Source organism: Vigna umbellata, chromosome 7 (assembly GCF_029865625.1).
Source record: "Vigna umbellata cultivar VRB3 chromosome 7, Vumbellata_1.0, whole genome shotgun sequence".
NCBI classification, from domain to species: Eukaryota; Viridiplantae; Streptophyta; class Magnoliopsida; order Fabales; family Fabaceae; genus Vigna; species Vigna umbellata.
In genome coordinates, this window is record NC_142171.1 from 25,046,853 (window position 1) to 25,059,336 (window position 12,484).

The 12,484-nt window shown below is 31.9% G+C and overlaps 2 protein-coding genes across 2 annotated transcripts; one reads left to right on the forward strand and one right to left on the reverse strand.

Moving 5' to 3' along the window:
* Positions 1 to 1,346: 1,346 nt before the first annotated feature.
* LOC148195549 (obtusifoliol 14-alpha demethylase-like) lies at positions 1,347 to 4,274 on the forward strand. The gene is made up of 2 exons (XM_088094267.1): positions 1,347 to 2,068; positions 3,116 to 4,274. The coding sequence occupies exons 1-2, from the start codon at positions 1,607 to 1,609 to the stop codon at positions 4,115 to 4,117; spliced, it is 1,464 nt and encodes a 487-aa protein (XP_087950393.1). The 5' UTR covers positions 1,347 to 1,606; the 3' UTR covers positions 4,118 to 4,274.
* Positions 4,275 to 4,677: 403 nt separating this feature from the next.
* LOC148195550 (UPF0481 protein At3g47200-like) lies at positions 4,678 to 7,402 on the reverse strand. Its single transcript, XM_088094268.1, has 2 exons — positions 7,209 to 7,402; positions 4,678 to 6,074 (listed from the first exon to the last, which is right to left on the reverse strand). The coding sequence occupies exon 2, from the start codon at positions 6,052 to 6,054 to the stop codon at positions 4,720 to 4,722; it is 1,335 nt and encodes a 444-aa protein (XP_087950394.1). The 5' UTR covers positions 6,055 to 6,074; positions 7,209 to 7,402; the 3' UTR covers positions 4,678 to 4,719.
* Between the last annotated feature and the right edge of the window lie 5,082 nt (positions 7,403 to 12,484).

The following is a 12,484-nucleotide window of genomic DNA, read 5'->3' on the forward strand; positions in this document are numbered from 1 at the left end:
CACACAACTATATAACCACCAAGGTAAGAACAAATAGAAATATGAATCAAGACATGCATTCACAGTTTCACGTTTCAAACACTCTACTCCTTGATTAAGAAATGAATCTCTCTATAATCTTTACATGGATTAAAGCTCTATTATGCACAATAAAAAACGTAAAAAAAAAAAATCTATTCAATTATCATCTAACCTTTGTTATTTGAAAAAAAACGAAAATCTCACAATGTTTTTCTCTATAAATTAACTTTTTTAATTCTTGTAAATTAATGTATCTCAGTTACTCGTCTTTTTATTCAATGTAAAAAATAGTTACACCAATACAACTAGGATGAATACAATTATTTTGACATCCAACAAAGTTTTACAAACATTTACATTTACTATTTTACCCTTCAATTTTATTTTCTTTATAAATATAAAAGTTAATTTTTTTCATAACCAAAATACCCCTGTTTTCAACTATGCAAATGATGTAAAATAAGAGAAAGTTAATATTATGATAGATGTATTACCTTACATAAATACACTTAATCATTATGTTTCTCGTCATAGCACCTACTAACATTAAACCATTTTATTCAGACAGAGAGACAATAAATACACAAAAACAAACAACATTTATTTTCTCTCAGACACGTAGACGTTACACATGCACGAACTCAAAATCAACTGGTTTTCTCACCCACACATGTACCCTTTTAACATTACATATGTCTCACATGCACATATATTTAAAATATGGACTCTTCTCACATGAACATTAAACATTATATAATATACACACTTACAACATTACTCAGCTTCATAAATGCAATAATCATTACTTATTAAATTAAAATGATTAAGAAGTAAACACTTCACTCGATCCCACAAAATTAATTTATAAAATAAAATTTCTATTCATTTATACATACTATAAATTTACCTTGTCACCGATCGACATCCAATAAAAATTAAGTTTTAATTCTATGATAATTCATGTTTTTGCTTGTATGAACACAAATTTTGATTTTTGAGGATCACCCTCAACCACATAAATAAAAGGAAATTTTCAAACATCTTATGTCAAAAATTCTCGGCACACCCTACATTTCACAGACACATCCTTAGACGATTCAAATGCCTTCTGAACAGTCAAAAGAAGCACATAAACAAAATGGTATTAATAGAAGATTTAACCCTAATTATTTTCTATTTTTGATGTACAAATTAAACAAATTCCAAAGTATTTAACTTTTTTCTCCCCATTTGTTCCAATTGCCCCTTAAACTCATAAAAGTTTAGCCCTAAATATTCGGTCCGTGAATGCATGTTTGTCATATCCTTCCAAAGCCTAACCCACAGTTTCATCTTTTAAACCCTGTGATTACTGTGAGCCCAGCTAAGCCAATCTCACCCTATAAATTTGCAGTTGAACTCTCACACTCCTTAGTGGCCACACACACACGTTACACAGATCTACCCATGTCACTGGATCTGTGATTTTCTTAGACATTGGTGTCATCACCAACAATTGTACCTATCAGTATCCAAATACACATCAAATCTAGTCACCTTCTTTTTCAACCCTTTCACTCCTCAATTCACATCACACACAACAACCATGGAGATTGATAGCAGGTTTTTGAGCACTGGCCTCCTCCTGGTTGCCACAATCCTTGTGGCAAAACTCATTTCAGCCTTCATAGTGCCCAAATCCAGGAAGAGGGTACCCCCAGTTGTGAAGGGGTGGCCCTTGATTGGAGGGCTTGTCCGTTTCCTCAAAGGTCCAATCTTTATGCTCCGTGAGGAGTACCCTAAGCTTGGGGGTGTCTTCACCCTCAAACTCTTCCACAAGAACATCACCTTCCTCATTGGCCCTGAGGTATCCGCACACTTCTTCAAGGCTCCAGAGACTGATCTCAGCCAGCAAGAGGTGTACCAATTCAATGTGCCAACTTTTGGACCTGGGGTGGTCTTTGATGTTGACTACTCTGTGAGACAGGAACAGTTCAGGTTCTTCACTGAGGCTCTTAGGGTCAACAAGCTCAAGAGCTATGTCAATCAGATGGTTGCAGAAGCAGAGGTATGCTTGTGTTGGTGCTATTCATGTTGGTGTTTGTTTGGTTCTTTTCTTTTGTTGTTGTTGGTGATTGATCTAGTATGATGGTTTCTCACGTTGATGGGTAATCGTTCTCTGTTCTTGGATTTAATCATTGCAATCGGGAATTTGTTGGGCTATTTTATTCTCACGCTGATGGTGTCTGTCTTCCTCCATGGTTCTCTAGATGCTTACGCTTTCATCCCTCGGTCTACAATATGTCAAAATTCGACCCCTGAAGGGTTGGATTGATTTTGGATATTTACAAAATTCAAAGACCAAAAGTGATGTTTTAAAATTTAGGAATAAAAGCCCTTTATTGTAAATTTTATTTTGATGATGAAGACAATTAACCCTTTTGTTTTCTTTGGTTTTTATGGGGAGTAATGATAGATTGGGGGACTGGAAAAAAAACCGTCATCCCCTTAGAAATTTGCCAGTTGTGAAGCTGATATGCTTAGATACCTTGCTTTTGTTATTGGCTTTTGTTCTTCAATTGACCCTCTTTTGTTGTTGCTTAATGTATTACGTGTTTGGGCATTCAATTCAATGATTTGGTGGTCAATGGCAACACCTGTCATGATCAGTGTGTTCTGCAGGGCGTTGCCCATTCCAACTTTAATGCAAGAATAATTAACTGAGCAGCCTTATCCAACTCCATGGGATCTAATACAAGGTGGTTTTGGACTAGAGTGAAAAGAGTGGCAATATAAATCTTACAAGAATGTGTAGTAAAATTTAACGATTTCGTTATTTATAACGTATGTGCATACCTTTTTTTTTCCACACGAGAATGGACCATTGAATTGTCAACAAAGCTTCATGCTACTTGAGTTCATTCTGATAATAAACTGGAGAAGCTCTTCATTTTCATTTGGACTTCACTATGGTGAAATGGCATCAAACCTGACAGTTTTCATTGTCTCATTATGTTGTTTGTTAACATTAAACTCCTACCTTGTAATTTTTCTTTGCTGTTTAACAATTGGATATTGAAGAGTGTTCTATCCCAAACACAAACTCAATTTGCAGGACTATTTCTCAAAGTGGGGACCAAGTGGTGAGGTTGATTTGAAGTATGAGCTTGAGCATCTTATTATCTTGACAGCCAGTAGATGTCTCTTGGGACGTGAAGTTCGGGACAAGCTCTTTGATGATGTCTCTGCACTGTTCCATGATCTTGATAATGGGATGCTTCCAATCAGTGTGCTCTTCCCATACCTGCCTATCCCAGCTCACAAGCGTCGTGATCAGGCACGCAAGAAGCTAGCTAATATCTTTGCTACCATCATAGCTTCTCGCAAGAGTGCCAGCAAATCAGAAGATGACATGCTGCAGTGCTTCATCGACTCAAAATACAAAGATGGCCGCCCAACAACTGAAGCTGAAGTGACTGGACTCCTCATTGCTGCTCTTTTTGCTGGTCAACACACAAGTTCAATTACCTCCACTTGGACTGGTGCATATCTGCTGTGTAACAACAAGTACCTTTCAGCTGTGCAGGAGGAGCAAAAGCAGTTGATGGAAAAGCATGGGGACAGAGTTGATCATGATGTTTTGGCTGAAATGGATGTGTTGTATAGGTGCATCAAAGAAGCCTTGAGACTCCACCCTCCTCTGATCATGCTGCTGAGAAGCTCGCACAGTGATTTTAGTGTCACAACACGAGAGGGGAAAGAGTATGACATTCCCAAAGGCCATATAATTGCTACATCACCTGCTTTTGCTAACAGGCTTGGTCACATTTTCAAGGACCCTGACAGGTATGATCCTGACCGATTTTCTGTCGGGAGGGAAGAGGACAAGGTGGCTGGTGCATTTTCATACATTTCGTTTGGAGGGGGTAGACATGGATGCCTTGGGGAGCCATTTGCATATCTTCAGATTAAAGCAATATGGACTCATCTGCTAAGGAATTTTGAACTGGAGTTGGTGTCACCTTTTCCTGAGATAGACTGGAATGCCATGGTTGTGGGAGTTAAGGGAAAAGTGATGGTCCGATATAAGCGGAAGGTGCTTTCAGTTAATCAATAGGATTACTGTTTCATTTTCATGGATGATTTTATTGTAAGCAGTTACTGTTAGTCTTTCCTGGTTCAGCTTCTGTCCAAGTTCACTCTCTATTTTGGCAATGGATATCTAGAATCTTTGATTTTGATTTTATTTTGTTATGTGATAAGTGATTGTAACCTGTTTTGGTTTGTGTATTGGAGGCTACTAGTTACTTGGGTTCAAGTGAAATGGTTGAACTAAAATGCTGCATGGGATATTTTGGCGCTGTACCATCCTGAAATATTCTGATCAAACTTCCTCACTTTATGAAATTTGATCAAATTGGATCCATTTAAAAGCTGGGGGAATCTTTCTCCCCCCAAACAATTTTGATTTGTATGCTCTTATTTCTTAGATTCATAACTATCAACCAACCAAACTAGCCTTATTTAAAAGCATACAGACTCATTTTAACCCCTCTCCTAGAGTTAAGGATGTCAAACTGCTATTTGTTATCAATTCATATGTTTGATAATAAACAAGCCTCTTGTTTACGAGAAAATGGAAATGTAACGGTTAGTGTGCAATCATGAACAATGATGTAATACAGAAAAGGTGATTCCATCAATATAATTCTCAATTTACTAAAAGAGTAGATCAGTAACACGGTAGAAGTTGAAGGCAGTGAATATTAGGACAGCAACCCCCACTATAGTAGAACTGCTTCTCCAAGGGTCTCTGAAGTAAACCCACCTCAATGTCCCCATTGCCCATTTCCAATCATTGTTGTAGTGTTCATTAACATCTTCCATGATCTGGTGGTAGCATGTTGAATTTGTCACCATATGTTTGCAAAGATCATTAACCAGATTTGCCAGTTCTTGATCACTCCCCAGTTCATGGACAATAATTTCTTTCTCAACCAGCAACTCTGCATCATCTTTGGTGTGAATAAGAGAGTCAATAAGAGAAACATAGTTGCAGATGTAAGGTTCTTCAGGATAGTGACACTGCTCAAATGCTATTAGGTTCCTCAGAACACATTCTGTTGTGTGGTCTACTTTCAACTGGGGGATCTGAAACCGAGCTTTGAACAACTTGCAGCATGGCAAACAACCCAAGCAAAGAAACCAGCTGAAGAATCGTTTCTTCTCAAACTTGACATCAAGTAAGGATCTGTCTTGAGACATGTCAAAGCTTATCCCAGCCTCATTCAACTTTGTTGCAGTCCTTAGTACACACTCCTTAAGATTACAGTTTTTCTGAATGCTCAGGTTCTTTGGGAGATAGGAATTTCGAATTAGATCAGTGAAATGCAGTGATTTCTCCCACTTTCTTTGCTCGAACTTGTTTTCTGAAGATTGTTCATGAGGATAATAAGATCCAAAGTACTCATGAGCAAGGTTAATAAATCTAGCGTGGCTTTTGACATTGCTTGGGACAACATTATCATATAGTTTTTCCAACACTATCATTGGAAGCTGGTTCTCAAGCAGCATCAAGTCACACTGGATACTTTTTCCAATACAACCTTGAGTTATTAGATAGTCCTCCTTGTGTTCCCATTTTCTTGATTGTCTCAGAAACAGCTCCATGATGAACACAGCATCCAACAACATTATCTCCACAAATTGCTCCTTGCTGATATCAGGGAATTTCTTTTGGTAACAACGGCGTAGGTTTTTCTCTTCTAGTTCAAGTAAGGCTTTGTACTGCAGCAAATCAAGCTTGCTCATTTGGCTTAGGCGTGCCCAAAAGAAATGAAAATATCTTTGTTTCTGCTCATGCATTTCCTCTAGTTGAGCATTCTTATGGTGGACAGGGCCAATTGAGACCAACAGAGGAGTGTAGGCCACCACTTTCACCTTCAAAAGACTAGTTGGTACCTTGTAGATACAACATTCTGGCCACAGTGCAGGCTCCATCACTTCTGGAATGTTAATTATGTGTTGGATGTGATGTTCAATAGAAGTCTCCATGAGACCTCTTTTTTCTGGTCCTGTTCAGCAAACATACCAGCCGTCAGACAAATCCTGTTTTCATTTTCAAATTTTCAGGATTTGGAAAATTTGTTTGTTTTGACCTCTTATTGTCCATTTTCAAAATAGCAAGCACCAAAAAGATTCTAGAATCTTCTAGAGACTTCTGAGAAATAAATAAAAGGTTTATCTTCACAACAACCTAGCAAATTTGGATTCCATGTTGAGTTTTTGATATTGTCCCTATGCTGAGTTTTCAAAATATATTGATGGACAATGATTATGATGTTTCAAAATATATTAAGAACTCTTTTAATATATCAACATCATTTCATTTTGAAGGCTTAGCAGAGGAATAGTATAAAAAACTCAGTGAAGAATGGACTCCAAGATAAAAAGGGTTAGTTTGGATTTCTACTGTTTACCTTTTCAAAACGTTTAAAAAATGACCAAACTGCTTTCTTAAGTAGTACTCTTACTACGTAGAGACATGAACATCAAAATTCCTACAAATGACCTATTTTCATGAGAAATTAATCATGTTAAAGACAAACCAATATTTACCATTCTTGGGGAATAAATATGCAAATCCATACTCTCAAGTATAATAAAGATGTATTTAATACAAAGCAGTAAAAAGACATATACACTGCAGATGTGCCTCTTCAAAATAAGATAACTGACTTTGAAAAAGAAAAGGTCAGATTCCACTGATACACAAAGGATCCATCCATCTTCATGTACAGACATAAAGTGAAGATATTTTTCAGCAAACAAATGGCTTTTCCCCTTTGGCTAAAAGCATTCTTGCTTTGTATAAGATAAAGTTAGAATTTTTAAATATCAACTACAAACAGAAGAAGGATTAGAAAGCACAGGGAAAGAGAATCACTTGTAAAGTGACATTTACAACATCTCAAACAAATAAGCAACAAAACCAAAATGAAAAACCAGAAGTAGAACAGAAAAAGATGAGGTGAAGAGCATAGAAACTAGAATCTGGACAGAAGATCATGACAGTTATAGAGTGAAAAACTGATGAAATAATGGCCTAAATCAGAATTAGTGATTGAAAAAATTTAACTGCTACAACGATCCAATAGTAGGTATTATCTTATCACAAACTTCTGTTAATAAATGCACAATGTATGAACCTGAAAGACTGTTTCCTCTAACAATTTCTCAGTTCCAAGCTCCAGGATCTTCACTTCTGAACTCTCTCTTTTCTCAGTCTCTTTTTGGTTTGTTCTTGAACTTTTGGTGTGCTTTGTAGATGTAGTGAATGAAAAATCAACTAGTCAAAGCAAATACAGTGCCAAAGGAAAAGATAAATTCTAGGCTAGAACAGTTTTGTTTGTTACTGTTTGGTGGTTTTGATGATAAAATGAATTATTGGAAGGCTGGAAATAGTTTTTACATTCATGAAATTTGTACTGTTTGTACAACTTTGTCAGGTTATGATAAATAGCAATTCAATGATCAATTATTCAATGGAGATATTGAAGGATCAAGAAATTAACTGCATGAACATATTGGTAGCTCAGATTTTCATTTCTTTGTTTTTTGATGCACTGATTGAGTTTTATAACACTTGGGTAGGTGAGCAATAATGTGTTTGCTTCTGCTTTTTCTGTATCATTAAACTTCCTGTCTTGCAGTATTTTCAAAACAAAAGAACTTTTTAATTAATTAGTGTAGTCACTTCAATTTAAGATCATTTTTAGATTTCTTAATTTTCTTTTTTAAAAAATTAGTTTTTTAAATTGAGAAAAAAAAATGGTTAAACAAAATTAGATTTTTTTTTCTAATTTAGAAAAGGTCTATGATTACTGTGTTAGTTTCATTTATTTCATGACAAGTTTCATTCACCCTTATGATGGGGATAGTGTACAGTTGAATTTTTAATCTCTTACTAAAAAAATGTTTTATTTGAAACATATATACACATTTTTTAATTTATGTTCTTAAACCATAAAAAGACGAAGAAAATATCATTGCACCTGCCAAACTAAAAACGACTTTTTAAAAATAATTTCACAAAAATACTTTTTTCTAATTAATGATGAAAATACATTTTTAATATGTATTTTAGTACGTGTTATTACTAGTAATTTTTTAAATAGTAACTTATTCTAATAAATATAACACTTAATATTCGTCTCTGTATATTTCACTAGTATAAATAGTAAAGATAAATTTACACTATTATTAAAAAGGAAAACAAATAGATAACTTGTGCTCTATAAGTGATTTTAGGAATGCTATTATATTATAGAAGAAAAATTAAAATAACCACAAAGAAATATGTTATAGAGTAAATAGAAAATAAAAGTTGTAAGAACTAAATCTTATATTATTATTTAAAGATTAAATTTATCTTTAGATTTCTGAATTATTGAATAAGTTTTAGTTAAGTATCTAATGGATTATTTTTAATTGGGTTTAAGTACGGCTACATATTATTATGCATGTCAACATAAAATTCAATTTAAAGTTTTATATTTAAATTAATTATTTTCATATTATATATAAGTAATACAACATTTAATAATGCAGCCCTACTGAATTTGATAAAATTTATAACAAACTATTCCATTTAATACTATGCATTTAAACAGGTGAAACATTTTACCCCACCTTCATGTGAACGCATATCCTCTTCAACCTAATTTCTATTAATCAACAATCATTCATGACATGAGATATATTTTCTTCAACTATTTATACAATTTCTTAATATATATATATATATATATATATATATATATATATATATATATATATATATATATATATAATTTATTGGTTAAGTATTCAAAAAACTTTATATTTTTTAACGGGAATTTGACTGTTTATTTTCTTAGTGTTAATTGAGTTATGGATTACTATCTTGTTATATTATCTTACTTCCATGTCTTTATATGTTAAAAAAACATAAACTTATATAATTATTGTAAATTAAATTAACAAAAAATATTTATTATTTTATAGTAACCATAATATTGTTTTATATAAATTACAAAACTTCGAAATTTTTAATAAGTGAAGGCAATAAAATAAGATGATAGGATAACAATTATGTCATCCAATTAATAAAAATATTAATTGTCATAGTAGGATATTAAACAATATTTAATAAAAATTCAATTAAAAATACATAATATTTTTAAAATTTTAAAACTTAAAACTTAATTTAGTCCAAATTTAATGATTAAAATCATAAAATTAAATGTAAAAGAGATTTGAATTTAAAGAAATTTCATTCTAATAACTTTTTTATATAAAAAATTTGACCCGATCCTTCAATTTTTGTGTGTATGATATACTATTGGCCGAATCTGATACTATTTTTAATTTAGTTAAATAAAATTGGTTGGTGTGAATAATTTATAAAAAAAATAAAAATTGATCAATTATTTTTCTTTTTCAAAAATATATATTGGCAGCCATAACAAAATGTGATTGCCAATAATTGATAACAGCCTTATATTAATTAAAAGACAAAATGTTAATGGATGACATTTCGGAGAAGAGAGTGGAGTATGTAATTGAAAAAGAAATTTCTTGGAACAACGTAAAAACATGGCAATTATTTTGTGTACCATCAATGTCGTAAGATTGTTATTGGCAGATACTTTTATAGAAAGAAGAAGAAATGAAATGAACTCCACAATTTTTGTGATATAATTGAATATTGATATTTTTTCATCATCTAGAAAATAAATTTTTATCGAAATCAATATCGGTTAACATGGTAATAATATCTATCAAGACAGTGAGACTGAAACTATTAAATAAATATTTTTCTGAAAGGAATTATAATATTATTTATTAAAAGATATATTGTAAAAATATATTAGTAATTGTACAGTAGGGGTTGGACGACCTTACATAATAGTCCACACCAAGTAAACCGAACGACTCTGGAGAAAAAGAAACAACTAAACAGCGAAGGAATGTGGTTGGATATGTAGATAAGACCGAACGGCTATAATAAGACACATTCGGCCTTATTTGATAGACAAGTTTCTCTACAAGAATTAAGGTAAATGGTAATTAAGGGTATTGGACTGAGATTGGGCCGAGATTAAGGTTTCACTAATCTCAAGTCATGCCAAAAGCTATAAATATACGTCAAAGGTAAGAGGAGATAGGTGATCGCATTTATTGTGTATTTAATATCATTGCACTGAACTTCCGTACGAATAATTTGCTTGCTGACACGAGAAGTAGTAGCTACTGGACAACATTAAAGAAGAAATTGTGTACGTTTTAAGTGACTTGACCTCATACCCAAAATAGTACCGAAAGATATCTCCTCTTTTCCTAAGTCTCTTTATAAATTGGACTAGACTTTGTTTTGAAATTTTTTGTTATTATAATATTATTTTTGATAATGTAATCTCCTCCTATTATCTTCTAGATAATCCAATATCTTCAAGGTATATTTGATTGTTGCGCAGATTTAAACATATTTGATAATATATTTGCTAAATTAAAAAAGATTTAGCAATATTATATTTTGATATTTATTGATATAGTTAAATAAGATAATTATTTAACAAAATCAAATAAAATATCTTAAGATATATTTTTCCTAATTATCTTTTATCATAAACATTTATCTATTGTCAAAGCTTTTTTTTGTAGAAAAATAGAGAAAATCGCAAGGTTCAAATTTTTTTGTTTGTTCCCTCTTCTTGACTTAGCTAAATTTTTTTTTCCTTTTTTCATGCTTTTCTTGCCTTCTTCATGCAATGTTGGCTTGACTTCTTGTGGTCTTGATTATTTTCTATTTTTAGATTTATCTTTAAGGTGTCACGAAATTTTAACTAATTTATTTTCACACCTTAATAAGTTCAATTTAGCTGCAGCTACACTAACACACCTTAAAATATTCAAAGAACATTTATTCAATTAAAAAACTATTTTTATTATGTTTTTGTATCTCATGCTCAATAAACTAAATTATAACAAATTCTAATTAAAATATTATTTTAAAGTATAAAAATTAATTAAGAATTCAATATTAAAGGCTAAATGAGGGCATAAATATGCACTCATCACCAAGTGGTAATGAAATTAGACTTAACGGTCATACGACGTAGTGATATTCTCTTATGCTAAACAACTTAAGGTAAAGTGTGATTACTTCCAATTGGACTGTAATTAGGCCGCTACTAATTATGGACCCACACCAAAATCTATAAATATAGTATGAGGTGAGGATGTAAGTGATTTTACATTTATTGTACCATCAAAGTAGCTTCTGTAAATAACCTTCAAACATATCGGACGAATAACACAAATGAATGTAAAGACGAACATTTAAATCATTTTACAACCTATAACACATCGTACCATTAACCTCGAACACCTGAAACAATGCTAATGGTGAACTTAAGGACGAACGTTTTTGCTTCTAATTTCCTTTTATTCAAAAGGAAGTTCTAAATCATACGGAATAATCTTGAAATTCAACGATTCAATCTTTTTTTTGGTGTAGCTCAATGTCATTTCTAAGTTTGGTTTCCACCAATTATTCTTCAACTTCATCAAAAAATTTCATTTGATATGCAACTGGCCAAATTGAGACAAGATTAGAAATACTTATTTTAGTGTAACATTTTTAATTGAGCGTAGACTTTTTTACATTAGATCTAGTATATTGACCCATTTGTGTCAAACCTATTAAAAATATTATTTTAGATCGTATTAGAGCCGGTTAATTTTAACAATGTCATAATTGACACTAATATTAAAAAAAGCTAATTTTATATGTTTTGTTATAGTGTATACGGAAAATACAAGAAGTTTTCTTACCATTTTATATTTAATTTCATATATATATATATATATATATATATATAATAAGATTTAAACATAAACTTTTTTACTAAATATGAATAATTATCACTTTTGAGTTTAAAGTCTCTGCCTAGCACCTAACCGTTATATTTTTATTAGAAGTTAACAAAATTGTTAACAAAACATTAAAAAAATATCAATAATTTGGTAGGGACTGGTTCAAGATGGAAATTATTCATATATATGTCCTATCAATTCCATTTAAGTTATTTTTTCCATCATATATAAGTTCTTTACGTAATTTTTTATTTGATCAATACCTTTCATCCATTTCTACTTTATTAGCATATAGATTATTTTAGTGTAAATGTTCACCAACTTCATCAAAAGTTGAAAGATTTATGTTGTGCAAATGTAAGATGGGTAATGCATCTGTAAAGCCAAAAATAATGGATCAACTTTGGAAAATAGAAAAAGCTACAAAAGTTAAAACCTAAGACTGTGACACTTCCACTCATAAAAAGCAACAACATTTTGGACTATTAGCTGTGTGTATCAGCAACTTTTGTTTTTGTACGTGAGTAAAAGGTTAACGATATTTGACACTATTTTTTTATAATAT

Bases quoted from the DNA above. Each gene is read 5' to 3' on its own strand.
- LOC148195549 (XM_088094267.1), top strand. From the start codon at position 1,607: ATGGAGATTGATAGCAGGTTTTTGAGCACTGGCCTCCTCCTGGTTGCC. The intron at 2,069-3,115 runs GTATGCTTGTGT...CTCAATTTGCAG, and splicing joins AGATGGTTGCAGAAGCAGAG to GACTATTTCTCAAAGTGGGG.
- LOC148195550 (XM_088094268.1), bottom strand. From the start codon at position 6,054: ATGGAGACTTCTATTGAACATCACATCCAACACATAATTAACATTCCA.